This window comes from Lichenostomus cassidix, chromosome 17, assembly GCF_008360975.1.
Source record: "Lichenostomus cassidix isolate B80296 chromosome 17, HeHo_3.0, whole genome shotgun sequence".
Lineage (NCBI taxonomy): Eukaryota > Metazoa > Chordata > Aves > Passeriformes > Meliphagidae > Lichenostomus > Lichenostomus cassidix.
Genome location: NC_139497.1, coordinates 5,595,722 through 5,614,946, shown reverse-complemented (window position 1 = coordinate 5,614,946; position 19,225 = coordinate 5,595,722). Strand labels below are relative to the sequence as shown.

The following is a 19,225-nucleotide window of genomic DNA, read 5'->3' as shown; positions in this document are numbered from 1 at the left end:
TGCTGCCTTGGGGTATTCAAGGTAAAGAATAATACAGCACTGATTCCACAATATCAGGAACTCAAGGGAATAAGCAGCCTGGTGTATCCTGAATGGATGTGGCAGTAAGGATTACACATTTGTGGAAAATGCAGTTTTGAGTTCAAGAATTACAATCCCAGGAGAAAGGAAACAAGGCTGGTTTCACTCGTGAAAAAAAAAGTAACACCAGAAATATTGCACTGCATGATGTATTCTCCACCCCAGAAACTGTAAACCAGACCTTTATGTCTGCCTTGCTTAATTTTCACCATCACAGCATAAAAGCAAGTTTTCATTTTGCTACTTCAAAAGCATATATACCCTGGCAAAAATCTCCCTGCAATTGCAGAATCTCCCTGTATTTTCCAGACAGTCTCCAAGAAGACAATACCAGGCAGCAGCAACACCCCAGAGCATCAAATTAGTCCAGTTCCTACAGCAGTAGTGAAGAAAAAGGTTTTTTGAAGGCCAGAAAGGTAAACCCATGACCCAGCATCTTTGTTTGTCTCTTTTTCAAGCCGCACTGATCTGTCATAACACTGCAGCAACACTGCTCTGCTTTGGCACAAACAAATCTACCGACAACCCCTGGCTCTACCATAACAGAAGGGCTGTAGCCTTGAAAAGCGTGACCTGCTCAGCACCTGCAACTTGAGCTGTGAGAAAACAAAAGGACAAGCTGTACACTAAAACTCTGGGACAGGAATGGCTGATGGGAAAGCATGGCCACAATAACACCCTAGGATTAATGGATGCTAAGACTGAAGAGCAGCAGGCTGACCTTGCTATTTCCCACCACCAGTGTCTTAATCTCTGGAGCCAGGCTGCTGCTGAGTCCAGACTAAAGGCTGCCCAGCAGTAAAGGCTCTCCTGTGTTCAGAGGCACCACTATACTGTGCAGCAGTAACTAATACTCACACTGCTCATCACATGGAGGCTCTGGATAAAAAAAGGGGTTATCCCCCTTTTTGTCCTTCTCTCCTTCAAAGAAGGAAACCAGGTACAATTGCAAATTCAAAGATATCAAATATCTGTGCTATGTATAATCTTAGATTTCTTGTCAAAATTCCACCTCTGGAGTCCTGGTATTTGCTGCAAGACCCAAGAGAAGAACAAACGTAGCTGGAGGCACATTTCATCACTGCAGCATGACACTTCCTCCACTCCCAGACAGCACTGTGTTCTAGAAAAGGAGAGAGTCTGCCCAGAGCCTGAGTACCATAAAGGGTACAGACAACTGAAAGAGTTCATTGGGAAAGGCAAAGTCACTTTGATGAGCCCACAGATAGAAACCCAAACAGAAGCTGCATGAGGAAGGATGGTAACTCAACAAGCCATGATGTGGCCACACATTGGCGGTGGGTTTATAAAGCTGAATGCATGTACCCTGATAGCTTATCTCAGGTCAGTGGTAAGAGGCAGATGTGTTGTGGATAGGGAGGTAGCCTGCTTCCCTTCCAACAGGCCAGGCAGGAAGGACAGAATTCCATGGGGAAACAGAGTTAAGCTGCACTCAGGCATCCTGACCAAACTGCCCACAGCACATGGTTGTCCTGCAGAGGGAACTGAAGATGCCAATTTACATCTCTGCTCTGCCTGGAGAAGTATGCAGGAACAGTGCCAGGCTCCTTGCTATGCACTGCACCTCTGCAGCTCCAGATATAATTACCATCAACCCTGGCTGGGAACATGGTGCAGAGGCACTGCCTCTTAAGCCCTTGAAGAACACCCAGCAGACTGATTGCAAACACCTCTTGAGCACAGCAAAGTCAGAAGCATTAAACTCTACTCTAAAAACCACACAGGACACCTCCATTTCAGGCTATACCAGAACAAAAATTGGATCAATAGTCCCAGAAGGGATGAGCTTCTGAGCTCCTGACTGGTTCAAATGTGCCTGCCAAAGTGGTTTTGACCAACCAGTGGAACAACACTTCTCATGTCACAAAGAACGTTGTGCTCTGGTCATTTGGGAAGTGACCATGGGAGGTGACAAAAAGGCTGGACTTAAATTCAACCAAAAAAAAAAAAGATCAAAACAGGTGTTGTCTTATCAGTGGGCATTCTAAATCCATTGCAAAATCGTGGCGTAGTGACTTGGACAGACCACAGTCTTACGGTCTTGCATTCCTTTCCTTATTTCCCATAAGTAAAGGGATTAACTAAATTTCTCCCCCTTGTATCTGCACTCCACTTGTTTAAACCAATACACTGATTTCTAAGACATCTGCTTTTGCCCCTCCAGGTGTCCATTGTGAATTCAACTTTGTCCAAGCAGAAGCTGGCAAAATAAGTACCAATGCAATACCTCACTTATTCTTTTGCAGTAAGCATTCTTTGAATATCATTCCTTCAATAGCCTATAGAAATTCATTCAGGAAATGGACCTCTTTCTCCAAAATGAGTTTGGGGTGCCTGGTAGTTTGCAGGCCTGAGATAACAAACACATTGTATGAACAGGCATAAGCAAAATAATTCTTAGGAACAGGAACAAATCAAAGTAGCACAGCCCAGAGGGGAGAAGTTTATTGCTGGGATCTCTGCTGAGAGCTGCGTGCATAGAAGAGGTGACCTGAGTTTCAGTGCTGGAGCTGCAGCATCAGCTCTGCAGTGTGACACATGTCATGCACCAATCCCTGAGGGTATTCTGCATTTTGGAATGTACCAACGTCCTCCTTACCCATAGCTTTAACCCCACTGTGACAGATCTCCTCTCAAGGCCACCACCATGCTCAGGCAATTCCCAGCTATTCATAGAGGAGCTTCTATTAAAAGTAAAAGCACAATCAGCTTAAGAAATAGCCAGAGATTACACAAGAGATCACAGCAGCCAGAAAGAGAGAAAACCTAACAAGTATTAGAATCAAGGGGTCCCATTCTGACCCAGAGCAGTGTAAGCTCAGAGTAAATCATAAACAAGTCAGTGAAGCTAAATATCAGCATAAAACCTGTGAGGGTTAGAGCTCTGTTGTTTATTGGTTTAATTCTGAACTAACAGGTCATCAGATATATTCCCCTGCTGACAGGGAATTGTTCCTGTGCTGGAAGGCAGGTGGCAAATGGACAGTCATTATAAGCCCCATTTGTAGAGGTTTGTAACTACTCGGATAAGGAAGCGCTCTCAGGGCTAAAACAGCCTGTTAATTTGTCGGAGCCCTGAGCCAGATCCTACGTAACTTACTCTGTCTTTACATGTGCAAGAGTGGCAGGAAGACAAAGAGGAGGCACTGAACAAAGACTTCAAGATTTTTGCCTTTAGGTACTTCTTTCCTTGTTGTAAGAAATTCAGTACTGCCTCCCCCATCCCTGGATTTCCATTCTCAATTTTTTTAAAAAAAAGAGAAATTATAGTTTCTCTTAGTACTCTCCAGGGTAAGTTAGCTCTGCTGTGAAAACATCTGCAGATGTTGAGAACCGACTGCTCAGCATCTCTGTAGACTTCTGCCTATTGATACTACGAGAAAGGGTCTGAATGCAGCTGAAAAACTACTCTGAAATACAGCTGCAATTTATGATCAGCTTTTATACAGTGTTACAGCATCACTGCCTGGCTCTGCAGCCAAAATCCACAGCAGTATTAGTTTAACACTGGCTGCGTCCTCTCTCAGGCATCTCATATACTACACTGGCCACTCTTGCAGTAAGAGTGTTCCCCAGCCCCAAAACAACAGTCGGAGCAGTCAGACAGGAGCCCAGCACTTCCCATGTCTATTATGGTTGTGTTAACTCTTCACCCTTCCACACAGCTGCAACAATGCAGCCTAAAGCCATAAGAAACAGGAAAGGGAGAGTTAAAGGAGACTGTTGAGGCAATACATTATTAAAATAGTATTTTCAGCCCCAGAGACTCCAGTTCAATTCCCATTTCTGTCACAAGTGAGGTACTGGGTTTATTCCAAACCTCATTTATTGTTCATTGCGACTGCAACACAAGTATTTCACAGAGCTTATAATTTTGAGACTAAGCCCTGATTTTTAGGAAGGGAGGAGATGACAATGCAAGTCTTAGAAGGTTTGCGATTCTTTATACTTGTCTCCAGAAGCACTTAGGGAAACAGCATCTTTTAGAGAAAAAAAAATACCCTCAAACCTCCATGTTAGAAATTGCTGTTTTCAATACAAAAGCTACACTGCTCTTCTGTTCGCTCAATTGCTGTGGCCAGGGCTCTAAGAAAAGCCACACAAGTCACAAGACTTGCAGAAAAATGGCAGAAGCTGGCAAGTTTGCTTCCAGTCAGCAAGACACAGCTTGAGGAGCTTGCATAACGTCTGCTTCCAAGGAGCTTCCAAAAGCATGTTATGCTGAATTGCAAGAAGCTACTAACCAGGGACCATCTCACTTCCATTTGGTCATGGCTGGGTCTGCCAAAACTTGCCATGTCAGATGCTCCGGAGAAAACAGAGACACTGTTAGATTTCAGACTCAAGACTCATTCTTCCTGCACTGTGTCTTGAAGGAAAGCAAAGCAGTTATCTACTACAAGTCAGCAGCAGGCTCAGAGCTGTGACAAACCTGAAGGTCACCAAGGAAGCAAAAGCCAGCAACTTCATTGTCCTGTCTGCCCATCTATATAAGGCAGCTTAAGAAAACTACAGAGCCACTTTATATTCAACTGTTATTAAAATATTCAGTAATAGGTGTTTGAAAACAAAGCTGGACCTAAGTACAAAGTATCAACGAGTCACCTGGAATAACTGTTTTAATATCTAACATTAAATTGTGCGCTCAGTTGCCCACCACAGTGTTTTGATGCAGTCCTGCCTGCTCCTGAGTAAACACTGGAATGTTCTCAGCCTTCTCTTTGCAGCCACCCCAGTTTTTATAGTATTCAATCCTGAGCAACACATCCAGTTTGAATTACTAAACTCCATCAAGACATCCCAAAATAGGTATGATGTGTGTTTTAGAAGGATCACAGATAAATGCAAATTAAGAGAAATAACTTTTTGCAGCTTTTTAGAACCAGTCCTGCTTGCAATCTGACCACCTCCAAACCTGACCAGAACATCAAAGTGCTAACAGTCCCTAGGGACAAAACCCTGGGCTCATTCCTCTGTAGGACTGTGCCACCCATCCCTGCCCTGAAAGACCATGCTCAAAACTTCAACTACTACCAGGCCATCCTCTCATCTCCCAGCACTTTCTAAGAACACCCTGACTCCTCAAATCCTGCACCTGATCTGTGCCAGCAGCCAAAGGCAGATGCACCAGACTCAACCTCTGCAGAGCAGACCTAAGTAACCTCCAAGATACTGAGCAAACCAATCTGCATGAAGAGCTACAGTTCTTGGTACAACACTTCTAGAGAGAAGGCAGGCCTTTGCAAGGGCTGAGACAGACATCGTGGCACCATCACTGCAGTTTTCATTTATTATTAAGAAAAACAGTTTATTGCTTTGTGCTTAACCTTTTCCAGTGTCATTTCAAGAGTCCATTAATGATATACACCTACGTGACATGAGACACCAACAGCTTCTCCTTCAAGGATGGAGAAAAATGTATAAAAAATTAGTCACTAAGAATTTAGCTTCAGAGCAAAGAACAGAATTCTACCTCAAGGCTAAATATGCCCCCATTTGCCTGTAATCAGACAATATTCCTTAACCTTGAGCTTCTACTCTCTATCAGAATGTGCAAAACCAGGTCTGAGTCCAGGAAGTGAAAATTTCAAGTGGAATGAGAAACTGTCCCACTAGTAATCTGTTTTCCCACCATGCATGACTAGATTTCCCTTTTTTTTTTTGGACCAGATTTCATTTCATCTCTCCTCCCAACTAGCAGTACTCTGACTCATATGGTTACAGATCTGTGAGTCCAAGAAGGGAAAAGTATTACACCCAAAGTTTTTTGGGTGTTTTTTAGTGGCATATCAAGGAAGTAGGTTTACCCTGCATATTATCAGTAAATCTTTCACAGACGCCACCTCAAATCCAATTTTACATTGAGCACATAGGCTGAACACCATATGCTTCTAGATGACTGCCTGCCACCCCTTCACTAAGTCTTCTGATTTTGCCACTCAAATGCACTGCCCAAAACAAAAATCTGAGTACTGGCTCACATGGGTGGAGCACACATGGGTTTGCTCTTGTCTAATAAATTCACTGTCCAGTAAGTTTCACCCCAGTAGCCAGAACACAGCAAGACCTGTTTCCTTGATTAAATTATGCTAAGTTGTCAACTCCTTACATTTGTCCTCAAAAAGATCCATCTTAAAGATGCCAAGAAAAACCTTACTCAGAATTTTTACTCACACTTGTACAGACAGACTCAAACCTGAAGTACAAAGTAGAGACATTTGGGAATTCACCAGATCAGGAAGGGGATTAACTTCCTGCCTTAGAATAACATTTTCAGAAGCTGCCTCAGATAGGAGGTGTTGCAGACAGACTCCCACTCCTTCTATTTAAGTCTAGCAGGGTTCTGCCTGCTCTGAGCATCTGGAGAAGTCAGGGTCAAGGACTTGGCTTGGCAATCCCAGATAGATATTGAATGGCTTCTGAAAACAATCAGAACCCTTTAAAAACAGTAGTTCATCTTTGCTTTGCCTGGTTTTATTTAGGTTTTTTGTCTGTGTGATAAGCACATCAAGTTTTGAAAAACAGTAGCAGCTGACAGTCTAACTTTTGGGAACTTCTGACTCCTTTCCCCACTGGTTCTGTAACCTTTTTACAGCCCTATATCACAGCATACCATTTATAGAGCAAACACACAAAAAATTCCACAACATTTACTTATCTCAAAGTACAGTAATGACTGAACAAAACTCAAGATGTTCTTAGACTCTAAATTTGAGGATTATTGTGCTAACAAGGAAGAGTCCACACAAGGAAATGCAGCATCCCTGACCTGTCAGCTATCAGGTGATGAATTCCAGCAATGACAAGGCAACCTGTCATTTTCACACACCAGTAGGTCCAAACACCAACTTGCACAACACTGAGCATCAGCTTCCCCACTGGAGATACAGCTGGTTTCCTTTCCCTGGGTAAATTCTGAAATGATCTGAGACATGCCATAAGGATCTCTTTTCCTAGAGAATTTAAGGCTAGTGGGCAGTTACCAGAAGCACTAGATTATCACTAAAGAGTTAAGCTGAAGAATACAGACAGCGAGAGCTGCAGAGAACATGTAACTGCTGCAGGAAGTAGAAAAAATATTAGACTTGTATTTATTTGAGCCAACCCCTATAGGATTAAAACAAGTCGACAGAGAGCAAACACAGGCAGATACTGCTGCTGAATCTACAAACACTGAGATTCACGGGTTTTTCCCTCACAGCCATCCATGTTATGTTATGTTATGTTTTAACTTAATTATGTATCTCCTTCTAGCATTCCTCCTTCCACAAGTGTTTGCTCAGAGATCTACAGATTTCTCTTAAGTGAAATTATTTTATCTCGGGGTCTGCTGTAGCACATTACCCATTTCCCGCAATGATCCATATTTTCTTCCTTCCCCAATTAATCCAAGAGGAAAATAGGTATTTTCTTCACTGGAGATCAAAGACCGGCTGCCATTTGAAGGACTTATCTGACCATGATTTATTTCTCTACGCAGCAGAATCCTACTCCTGACTCTTGCACCATCCACTGTAACCCTAAATAAGTCAGTTCACAAGCAATGCCTGCATATTTAAGCTGCAGATACACAAGATGATTTGACTGGCTCACGGATCTATTTATTATACAACAATTAAGGGTCCATGATTTGCATTTAATCATCTCTCTGCCAGCACACATCTTAAAGAAGAACCCTTAAACATTTAGAAGAATCACACTTAAGAACCTCTTACGTGGCCAAAGCACATGTTGTAAATGCATCTTCTTAAATTTAAATCTGCTGCTGAAATACTGAAATGATTTTACAAGATTTAAACACTCAGTCCTGGACACTCACGCTCACAAAGCACATACTGCAGCAGAAGCCTGAGCAACTTAAAAGTACAAAGATCATCAACAAAACAGTTTTCCTGCAGGAACAGGCCAAGCATCTGGATCTCTCTATGCATCCCTTTAGTCCTTCACTTCCAGACAGTTCCTAAATACTTGCTGTTGGCCTCTGAAGGTATTTTGCTGGGGAAGCTTTCCATAACAAATCAAAGTGCGTGTTATCAAGGAAGGCATTCCCTCATCATATCTCCAGGGTATAAGTATTTATCTCTAAATGGCTGGGGAAAGTTAAGCTATGAAGGTATTAAGTTGCTCCTCAAAGTTATACCTGAAGCCAAACTGAACCCTGTGGCTTCAGGATCTAGCTTTGCATTACCAGTATGGGACATAGAAAGGCAAAGACACACTTGCTGCCAGGCCTATGCCTGATTCAGTCAAGGTAATTACTGCAGCTATGCCTAATGGGTATTTAGCCTTTCCACTGCCACAGGCATTGCAGTGCTACCATTTTCCCTGCTCTTTTACCCACGTGGAAATTTCAATGTGTAAGGAGAGGCAAGGTTAGCCCAACATGGCTGAGGTTAGCCCACACCTGTCTCCTGATTCTTTCTAGGCAACACACAAACATCAGGGAATTCAGCATATACCATCAGAGCCTGGCGACAGACTGCTAAATAAGTACCCCTATTTTGGGTGCACAGCTCCCAGGAGAGGATGCTTTTGGGGTACCAGACTCCAGATCAGGTATGGGGTCAAGAAAACACTGATTCACATCCCACAACTTTGGCACTGCTTAGGTCCCTTTATCATAAACAAGATGGTTTCATCTCCATTCGAGTCCATCCACCCACTGTTCCCAGCCCTTAGTCACTGCCTCCTCAGCAGCCCCCTGAAACCATCTGTTCTGGAGAAGTCAGAGGTGCCTTGTTTTCCCCACGAAGAGCAATGCAGCTGTCCTATTAGAGCTGAGCAGCACCCTGCCTTGGATAAGACACCACCACCACAAGGCACAGACATTTTGGGAACCAGCTCAACACAGCCCAGTGCTTTCAGTTTTCCTGTTTGTTAAGCACAGATAACAGTAATACTCCCATAAATCCAAAGATCTGTGTAACAGTGCTCTGAGATCATAGGATTTAAAGAAAACATATTTGTTGTTTTCACATGGCAAAATAAGAGTGGTATGAACACGGATGATTATACAAACAGCTTTGTGGGCTGTCTCGTACAACCTCCTCAGTCATTTGGGCTCTCAAGTCAAATTAGCACATACCACATGCTTTGTTCTTTTTATCAGACCAATTTTGCTGATATAGGTGCCTGCTAAAAGACCTCTTCATTTAGAAATGGAGGCAGCAGAGAAGTAACAGCACCTTAAGAATGGACTAAATGATCCCTGACATCCCTTCCAACCCGAGTTATCCTACAAGCCTATAACCACACCAACAGGAAATGCCTGAAGCTCACCCAATTAACCTTCCTTCCAGTTCTGGGGCCCAGGATAAACCAGTCTATGGAGAGATGTGTCACCTGTCTGGCTTCTACATGGCTTCTCTCATTTCTTCAGTGATTTTATCACCACCAGCCGGTATCCAAGTCACCATGCTGAGACTCCAGCAGCAAAAGCACACAGAGCAGCCACGCTGACATCTGGTATTATAAATATAAGCTCTGCACTGTTGGATAATCTGTTAACAGCAGAGTAAGTGTCACTGAAAGAGCAATTAGCAGAAACTAGTAAGCCATCACATTCAGGAGGAAAAAAAAAATATTTGTTTGGTAAGACATGTAACTAAACATTGATTTCAGGCAGTGTCATTCCTCCCTGCTTGGAGGTTTCCAGCACGTCTGGGACTTGGTGCTACCGCAAAGTGCCTGCAGCAGCCCTGGACTGAAGCCCTGCATAGCCACAGCACGGGTCTGGCAGAGGGCAAGTGTGCTGTCCTGTTAGGGAAACATGACTGGATGACAATTTGAAAGGAGCAGGGAAATCAGCCCTGGCAGGGCCTCTAGCCCCTCTGCTGAAGTGCCTGCATCACGCATATCAGCCAGTACCAGCTACATCAGAATTTGTTCTTGCACAGATTTCCATCCACTCAGAGAGAAACTCATCAGCACTCACATTCACTGTGCAGCGAGCAGCTGCTGAGCAATAGCTGCACCACCATCCTGGTATCAAGCTGAAGCAGTGACATATGTCATGTCCACACTACAGCAATAATTGTATTTGTACACAGTAGGTCTACACACAATTTCTTCTTATGCCTATTCAGACAAGAAAACAGCCCCTATCACGATTACACTCAGGAGCCCTGCTTATTCTGGGTACTATTTCCATAGCTCCTTATCATGGTTTCCAATACCCAGACAAAAAGAAAAGAGACTATACATTACAGCAGGGCCCCAACACTATTTTAACAGGATTGGGGTTTGCAGCATATACACATACATTCTGTGGTAATAGGTCTCAAGTTACCAGTCTCTAAACTAGCCAGCACTCAAGGGTATCAAATGGAGAAAGACCTCTTCACACTGACATTTTCCATTTCCCCTCCAATTATTTCCTCTAAATGCTTTTCTACAGACAGCTCTCAGCTCCTGCTCAGGGGACCCTTCATTATTTCATTTTCTAAAAGCCACAGCACTATAACTTGCTGCTAGAGAGACAGCTGATGGGACACAGTGAGGTCACAAGTTCTCCTGTGACAGAAGTCATCGGAGAGACAGAAAACAATTTATTTAATATATTTTCCACCAAGCAGATAAAATCCCCAGTTCTAAATTGGTGCCAGTGGAGATGCACCATGGATTAATAAATCCCCTTGTGTGGTTGGTCTAAAGGAGAGGGGCAGTGTACCCCAAGACTGTCCTTCAACAAACCCTCCTCTGGCCCAGCAGCCCTACGTTATCTACGACACCACTGCAGCACTGCCTGCACAGATCCTCTAAAAAGGATTTATGAGGTTTGACTGCCAGTACTTAGAAAGCAGGAAAACAGCAGAGCCAACAGGTGAACCCATTTTGCTCACAGATTTCAGAATATCCATTTTCCCCTTCTTAGAAAGCTACAATCCGACAAGTTTTTCACTTGGGCAGCAGGAATTTTATTTTTTTCTGTGACTATGGACAAACAAGTGGATCCTGGACTATGGACCTGAGGTTCAGTAAAAAGTGTTTCTGCAATGTCCTTCCTTTGGCATGATCCCAGCATCTCTGGGGGATACACTACATGGACCTTTGGAAGTTACCTAGAAAAGATCCTAAACTCTCTAATTTTTTTATTTTTATTTTTTCAAAACTCTTTGAACCTACAGCAAAGAAGAAAAATGTTTATTTTGATTATGCTTTCTTTGTACCAGATACAATCCTTATGCTTTCCTCCAAATATACACAACACATCCTGCACTCACTACTCAAAGATACCCTTGCACAGGTCCAGAATTTGGGGCTACTTGCAGCTAAACAAGCAGTTAATCCACACCACAGACCCTTCTGACAGTGGAAAAGCTTTATAAGCCATCCAACAGCAAACAGCTTAAAAGAAAAAGTGGGGGTGGGGGAACGAGATCCAATAGATGTTGTCACAAATGCAGTTTGCTGAAAGAGAAAAACCCACGCAAGCATCTGACCAGGTATCAGCAGTCCCTGCTTTCAAGGCAAGTCACCAGGAACCTGGGTGCTCTTTTAGCATAAAAAACCACCTTGATAACCAAAACCCGTATATAACTTAAGACAATTAATTAACAAGGAACAAGCTGAGGAACCACCACCCCCCCAGGTGTTGTGTGTCTGTGCTGGAGCAGATACCCAGGCAGCACGGTCTGCAATTTACTCAAGTTGCAGATGATGAATGCGAAGGTCACATGAAGGGAAGGCATCAGTATATTGCCTGTCACAAAATGGTAGCACCCGGGGATTTGAGCATATAGGAGAGCTATAACCCCGTCCTTCCTATAGCCTCCCCGCAGCTCCTGACATGGCATCCGCTATGGAGGACAGCGAGCCTGGGCTGGGGGAGGGGGACGGAGCAGATTAAACTTAAACACCCTCCACCTCACCCCCCCCGCAGCGACAACATCCATCTCTGAGCCCCGCGGCCCCGCACCGATCCGGGGATGGATGGGGCCGCTGCCTGCGGCCACTCAGCCCCCTCCGTTATGTAACAGCCAGGACAAGGGGGGGCTCCCACCGGCCGCCAAGGTGCGGCAGTGACGGGGACCCCGCTGCGGAATCCCCCCAGGCGGGGAGCTCTGCCTTCATCCCTCCCTCCCTCCCGCGCCTCCCCGTGCCCCTGCACCGCAGCACCCGGGCGTCCTGCAGCGCTGCCCGCGCTCCGCACACGCACTGAGCCGAGCAGCTGCAAGCGGAGCGCTGTCCCCGCAGCGCGCTCGGAGCGCCCGCACCGCGCTGCCCGTGAGGCGGCTCTGCCCGCGCTCTGTCCCCACCGCGCTGCCCGTGCGGAGCCTCTGCCCGCGCTGCTCCCGCACCGCGCTGGCCATGCGGCAGCTCTGCCCGCGCCCCCGGGGACACCCTCGGCTCACCTCCCGACGAAATTCTCCAACACGGAGCTCTTGCCGGCGCTCTGCCCCCCCACCACAGCGATCTGCGGCAGGTCGAGGTTGGCGTTCTGCCCGATGGCGGCGAACGCGTCCTGCAGCCGGTTGACCAGCGGGATGAGATCCTCCATCCCGCGGTTCCCCATGGTTGCGGCGCGGTTCCTCGCACAGGCAAGCTCGCACTACCCCTTCCCGCAGCCCTCCCCGGCTCTGGGGCCGGTGGGCAGCGGCTCCAGCCCGCACCCCTCGCCCCGCTCGACGCCGCCCGGGCTCCGCTCGCCTCAGCCCGCCCGCCGCGCCTGTGGAGCCCCCCGCGCTGCCGCCAGGGGGCGTTAAAGGTGCCGGCGCCGCGCTGCATGCCGGGAGATGTAGTCCGGCGACTGTGAGGGGCTGAGGGGGCCAGGATGGCGTTGGTGTGCCCAGAGAGCTGGGAATGGGGCTCGCTCCCCAAAATCAGAGCATACCAGGCTGCCCTGGCGGCTGCGCGGGGCCATGTCTGTGTGCGGTGGGCTGATACACCTGTGTGGCCCAGGCGGTGTGGGTGTGCAGCGCGGTGAGCCCGCCCCTCAGACAGTCACGATACACCTGTCTGTGAGCGCGTACCACCAGCACGGTGCCACCGTCCGTGTGGCGTTCGCTGCCTCCAGCTGAGCAGCGCTGCCAGCGAGCAGGTAAGATTTGGTGGAAGGACCCATATGGCTTGGTTACTACACCCTCACAATGGGATCCTCATGGGCACACCGTTCAGTCAACGCACCATGGTTTGGTCACAGCACCTGGGAATTGGAACGCACCTGTTATGGGAGGGCTTTGTGTGAAGACAGCATTTGTGAAATTTCCAGAATACAAGAAACACTCGATACGATTAAACTGAAGGTTTGCAAAAACGCTACCGCTCTCTGAGCAATCTGGTGTAGCATGAGGTATCCCTGCCTGTGGCAAAAAGGTAGAATGAGATGTTTTTTAAGGTCCCTTCCAACCCAGCCTATTCTATGATTCTGCTGCTTCATTCAAACGCAAATGAAAAATGCATCCATTTCTGTTTATAGCTGTAAAACAGTAGATGTTGTTGCCAGGCTTGTTTCAAAGAAACACAAACAGGTGCTTCATCTTATGCACCCAGATTTTGTTTTTAAGATTACTTGTCTGCAGTAAAGAGGGAACAGCTTGATTTTAGGTTTTTAAAAGGGATGGGTTTTTAATAAGAATTTAACATGAGGCCATATTTGATTTCAAAGTATAGCAATGAAAACAAGTGTTCAAAAAAGCATCTGATGGCTAGCAATGACTCAGAAGGATGGAGAATGTTGCATTTCAAACACCTCTCAGTTCGTGCTACCCAAGACTCCTATTCACAGCTCAGAGAGAGATGGGGGTGGTGGGGGAAACGAATAACAAAAAACTGCAACAGATTTTGAGCTGTCTGTTTTGTTTCAAATGGCAGCTTTTTAGTTATAATAATTGTAATGAATATTTCACAGGTGTCCTCTGAATTTAATCCATGCAAAAATACCTACCTGGACATGCAGAGAAACTGGAGCAACCATGTCAATTTGCCTCATGCTCTAACACAGCACCAGTGTGCAGGTAAGAACACTGAAGGAAGGGAAGGGAGCTGCTCCATCTGTATGGGTAACACCATTGTAGGGCATACGTGGGCAGTTTTGAGGGCTGTCAATGCTATTTTTTCCTCTCAGCAAATTACCCAGTAAATCTCAAGGAACAAGCTTAAGAAACTCAATATGGACTGTGGACAAAAGCCTTTGAGCATCCACGCAGCCATTCTGATAATTTATATTGAAGGAATCTGGAGAAAAACCCACTGTAGATAGTTGCTCCTTGTAAGAGGTCACCACAAAAAGAACAGTGAAGAGTATCAAAGGCTCAAATAATGATGTCACCTTCCTTCCTGGATCAGAGCTGAAGCTCAGGGAACTTTAGGCCATGAGGATCTTTGAAGCTTTATTTGAGGAGCCATAAGAAGAAAGCTGTACTTTTCCCAGAGCTTGCTGTAACCAGAAGTTCACCAACTGCAATAAAGTTTGCAATAACCTCGCACAATTTACCAGCTGTACTAAAAACTCTCTGTGGCTGTGACCAGCCTCACCTGGGGCTTCTCCCCACATCTGTGAGCCTGGGAGTTTTAATTAGGCTTAGTTCAGAGCCATCAGTCCCTGCTGAATTGTGGAGAAGTGCTTGTGTCTGGTTTAGTTGCAGCCTGTGGAGTCTTGGGGTCTGAGTTTCACTCATAGGTTGATTCCTTAGCTTTGTCCCCATGTACTCTGTGTAGGTATTTTGTTCTGGGTGAGTCAGTTCTAGAAATAAACATTCAGGTTATACTATTCTTTTGGAAAAGCTAAAATGAAACTAATCCATTTGAGAAACATTTGTGAAAGACTATTGAAAGTACAGTATGTGAACAGCTGATGTTGAAGACTGAGGGGAAAAATAGGGTTTATGTTGTCAGTTAAGGAGCTGGTACAGTACAAAGGCTCATGCATAATTTCTTTGCTGGTATTCTTTCCTATGTTATCTAGTTTTATTTTTCTGTGAAATTCATACTTAGTTCTTGGGAGGTCTTAAAGGGCAAAATTGAACAGGAGGGGTAATATGAGCTAATAGGGTGCTCCAGGTACACAAGAAAGGAATAAAAGGAATGGTAGAAATGGGAAAACGTGCAGAAATATTGGCAAACTTTACTTGGATCGATATTAGTGTAAAGCTGAAAGATGCACAGAATGTGCTCCAGCTTCTCTGTCCTGCAGAGATGTTTGTAAGCAAATCAGCTCCAGTGTTCTCCTGCAGCGTCACCCTAAACAACTCATTAACAGTGTGAACTCTGAACGTTTCTGCAGCAACTGCAACTGCTCAGCCCAGAGAGACTCAGCTCGAGCAGCCGAGTAATCGAGGCTTAGATTTTCAAGCTTTACAAACCTACACCTCCCGTTGATGAAAAAGCGAACTGCAGCCACTCGGAATCGCTCCTACAGCCTTCCATTTTCTCTCCTGCCACAAACTCAGTTGTAAGGATGTTCTCAGCAAACATACCTTTTGATTCTGTAATACCTCCTGCCTGTGACTTACACAGCAGCATGTAGCAGACAGAGCAAGAAAAAACAACTATGTGATCATCTTTCACGGGAAATACTGGAAACCTGAAGTATCAGTGAAATAAAAAATTAAAAAAAAAGGGGGGATTTTATAAACTGGAATGAATAGGAAAAATCTATTTCTTTGAACCTTGACAGAAAAACGGAAGATGTGAGCAAAGAAAAACAAGGGGAATGAAAGATTCCCCCTCCCACCCCCCAAGCTGCTATAAATATTTCTGAATGTACTTTAACATGAATCCCTAAAAATGCATGTGGCTAAGCATATGTGTGTTTCTATGTATGGCTATCAACATAGCGACAGTTGTGTATGCTGATTTTGTCACCTCATGCAAATAGAACTCCCAGTTTAGTTAGCATAATTAGAAATAGACGTTTGAGAGCTGGATTCTGTCCTTCGTTCCTTGCCCTTGCAAAAATAACACATCTAGCCCTCAGTGGAAACAAAGAGGCAAAAACGTGGGTTGTCATTGTCCATACCAATATAGATTACATGATACAGCTGACCAATAATTAAAAATATTAATTAAAATTAGCCTCTTAAATGTCCATAACTATGTAAAGCTGCCTATAGAGATAGAAAACACTTAAGTATCTATTTTGTAGGTACTTAAGTGCTTCTATAGTGGCAATGGTACCATAGTAACATCACTGATCTCTTGTGGTAATAGTTGCTCACAGAAAAAAGTTAATTTCTAATGCTTCTCTTAATTCCAAAAGCTATTTGAAATAAAAGCAGCCTTTAGTTTTTGATTTGTCAGATATAAAGCTTTCCTTTGTAGAACAACATAGTGAAATGCTTCTTCATCTTCTGTACTTAATCTGGTGTGCAAATTCTTTAAAAAAGGTAAAAGAAGGTAAATCTAGTGTATGAGACACTGGGGCAGTATTATCGTTAGTGTGACTCCACAAAAGCCAGAGTACACATAAGGAAAGAAATAAGCTGAATGTTATAGTCCATTAGGAATGAAATCTGAACAGGGATGTGAGTTTAAATTAATATTTTAAGAGCAACAAAACTGAGTTCTCTGTGCTTTCTGCATCCAGTGAGATATCACAAAATAGCTGCTGGCATATATTTTACTTTGTGAGACTGAAAATCACTGATAGGAGCTGATTGACTGTGTGGTAAAATGGATATAAAAACTGTATCTTTATCTCCTATAGGCCTGTCCTGCCCATCAAGAAATATCAGGAATAGGTTTCTAGAATCATATTACAAAGAAAGGGTGCAAACATCCCTTAATGCACATATGTGTGAATCCAGTCTTCCTCCAGATAAAACAGACATGGAAAACAGTGTCATTCCAGTAACTATTATCAGCTGTTAAGAGCACATCTGGTGAAACTTGATCCATTCTTTCAATAGACAGGCCCACAAACCTGGAGAAAAAAAGTACTTTAAAGCTCCATATGCTTTTCCTCCAAGAAGTTTGTGAGGCTGAAATACATTATGGTGAGAACTAGTTATATCCTGGTGAAATGGATGAGTAATAACACCATCCTTGCAGATTGCAGAGGAAATTGTGGGCACCGCAGTATGTTGGTGCTGTCATAGGCACTGAGAAACACTTGGGTTTTCAAAAGCAGTGTGGCTTCACCAAGGGTTGCATACCAAGTCTTTTTCAAAGCCAAAATTAAAACATAAAACTGCACAGTGCAGTCATATGCTGGAAATTAGAAATCTCTGGTTATCTGCATGCCTGATCTGGTCCCTGGAACAAATTCCTATAGCCCAGCAAAAATTTGGCTATATAATACAATCCAGCTCCTGAATGAAAAACATTCATATGGTCTGTCCTCTTGTCTGCCAACAAATTTCATAACCCTGATCTAATCATACAGAGGTGTAGTACATGTTGCCTTACAGTTATGATCCAACAACTCCGCTAACTATTAGTCTCTGTATTGCAGGCTACTTTCTGGGTCATTCCATTACCTTGAACTTCTCAATCTTACTCTGTTTCATTCACTCCAATTGCAAATGAGGCACTCCCAAACCTAGGGGATACACGGGTTGGTTTTGAGTGATAATGCTGTAAGTCTCCATTGTGGCTCCTGTTAAGGTTGTGTGTATTCTCCCATGATGACCTGTGTTTGCCACTGCACTCTGAGTAGTGAGTTGCTTAATTATTGAAAGGGAGATGTTCCTTGCAGGAAAAAACAAGTGTCAGTGGATGGGAGGTCAAGGTCTGTGTACCAATGATTGCTGGGCACTAACAGCACCCTTTGGCTGTCAGAGTGACACACTGGTTTTTTTTTTGCTTGTAGCGAAAGAAGAGATCCTAACCCAATTTTCTGCAGTTCCTTTACATCCCTGTATGACTTTCAAACTAAATGGTGTAATTACCTGAATCTGGAGCTTTCTCTTCTTGATTCAGTTAAACCCTCTCTGGTGGGTGTGATGTTCACATTGGGCAAAAAGGCATGTCTGAAATCAGCCTTTGGGTTGTAGGGTGATGGAGCAGCATGTCTTTACTTCCTGTAGCCCTAGTCCTGTATTGTGTTGTGCAGGCACAGAACTAAATCCATGTCTAGATTTGTGTTCAATGCAGTAGATCTATGGACTATTTATAAACTCAAAAAGGTTGTTTATGTAATGATATGTAAGTAGGACCTCTGAGAGGAAAGCCCATGCTATGAGGGGAACCTCAGGACTATGTCAGAATATAATATCTAACAGTGAAGAAACTGTAAACTTAGTTACCTGCATGTTTCATTAGCATGGTGTTTTGGAGATTTCCAAATGTTACATACAAAGAATACTTACAAGAGCTTTAGTTGTAGAATTAAGAACAGAAGACATCAATTTCAGATTTATATTTATCTGTATGGCCTGAATTATGCCTTTCCCAGGTCCGCCTAATTTATGGACTGGGATCATACGATTAACCCTTTCCCCCACTGCTGCAAACCAGCCAGGCTAGTGGCTGCTCTAACAGCACGATTACAGGAACAGAGGAACTATGCAAAATTATTTTTAAAAGTCTCCATGCATGTTTTTTGCTCCATGTGTTTGTTCCCTAGGATGACATTTAAGTTTTCATGCTTAACAGGAGAGCATTTTCTCTGTGTGCAAACAGCTGTGACCCGGTAAAGGACTCTGGACATGAACAGAGCTCATCATTGATTAATATGGATGGTAATCTCCAAATTGATTATTGCAAAATCAGGATGGTATAAAAAGGCCCAAAGGAAAAATCAACATATGCTGCTGCATTGAAAATTATCAATGATAACTGTATATCACCAGTGAGTGTCTTATGTTCAGCTTACAATGCTTTCAGGTAAAAATCAATTCCAAGGACCTTAATGAATCAAGTAATCTTTATTGGCATGAATAAAAAGACTATAAAGTAAATTATTTCAGGGTAGATTCTCTGGAATAGCAAGGAGCAGAAATGAATCTTTATCCTTGTGACATTTAGAATATGAAGAAATGTTACAGTATATTTTCATATATACTGTGTGTACTTTTCTGAAAATCCTTAGTTTTGCTACGGAAAACAGGTCCTGCAGGAAAGGTTTTGCTGCAAATCCACCCCCCGCCAAAAAAAAAAAAGGGATGGACCTGCTCGAAAAGTCATCTCGGTCTACAGCACAGAGCAATATTGCAAAAGTCTGTTTGTTTTCTTCCAGGTTCTC

The 19,225-nt window shown here is 44.1% G+C and overlaps 1 protein-coding gene and 1 long non-coding RNA gene across 25 annotated transcripts in view; one reads left to right on the top strand and one right to left on the bottom strand.

The window, feature by feature from the left end:
- Nucleotides 1-12,764, bottom strand: part of DNM1 (dynamin 1) — a 66,080-nt gene extending 53,316 nt beyond the window's left edge. For all 24 annotated transcript variants that reach the window (XR_014855491.1, XR_014855496.1, XR_014855492.1 and 21 more), the window contains exon 1: nt 12,456-12,764. Coding sequence is in view for 16 of the 24 variants with exons in the window: in XM_085077114.1 (XP_084933240.1) it covers nt 12,456-12,616 (161 nt within the window). In the remaining 8 variants the exon portion in view is untranslated. The remainder of the gene's footprint in view (nt 1-12,455) is intronic.
- A 14-nt stretch (nt 12,765-12,778) lies between these two features.
- Nucleotides 12,779-15,039, top strand: LOC146429933 (uncharacterized). Its single transcript, XR_014855502.1, has 3 exons — nt 12,779-13,141; nt 13,952-14,057; nt 14,168-15,039. It is a non-coding gene; the product is annotated as an uncharacterized LOC146429933 (long non-coding RNA).
- The last annotated feature ends 4,186 nt before the right edge of the window (nt 15,040-19,225 follow it).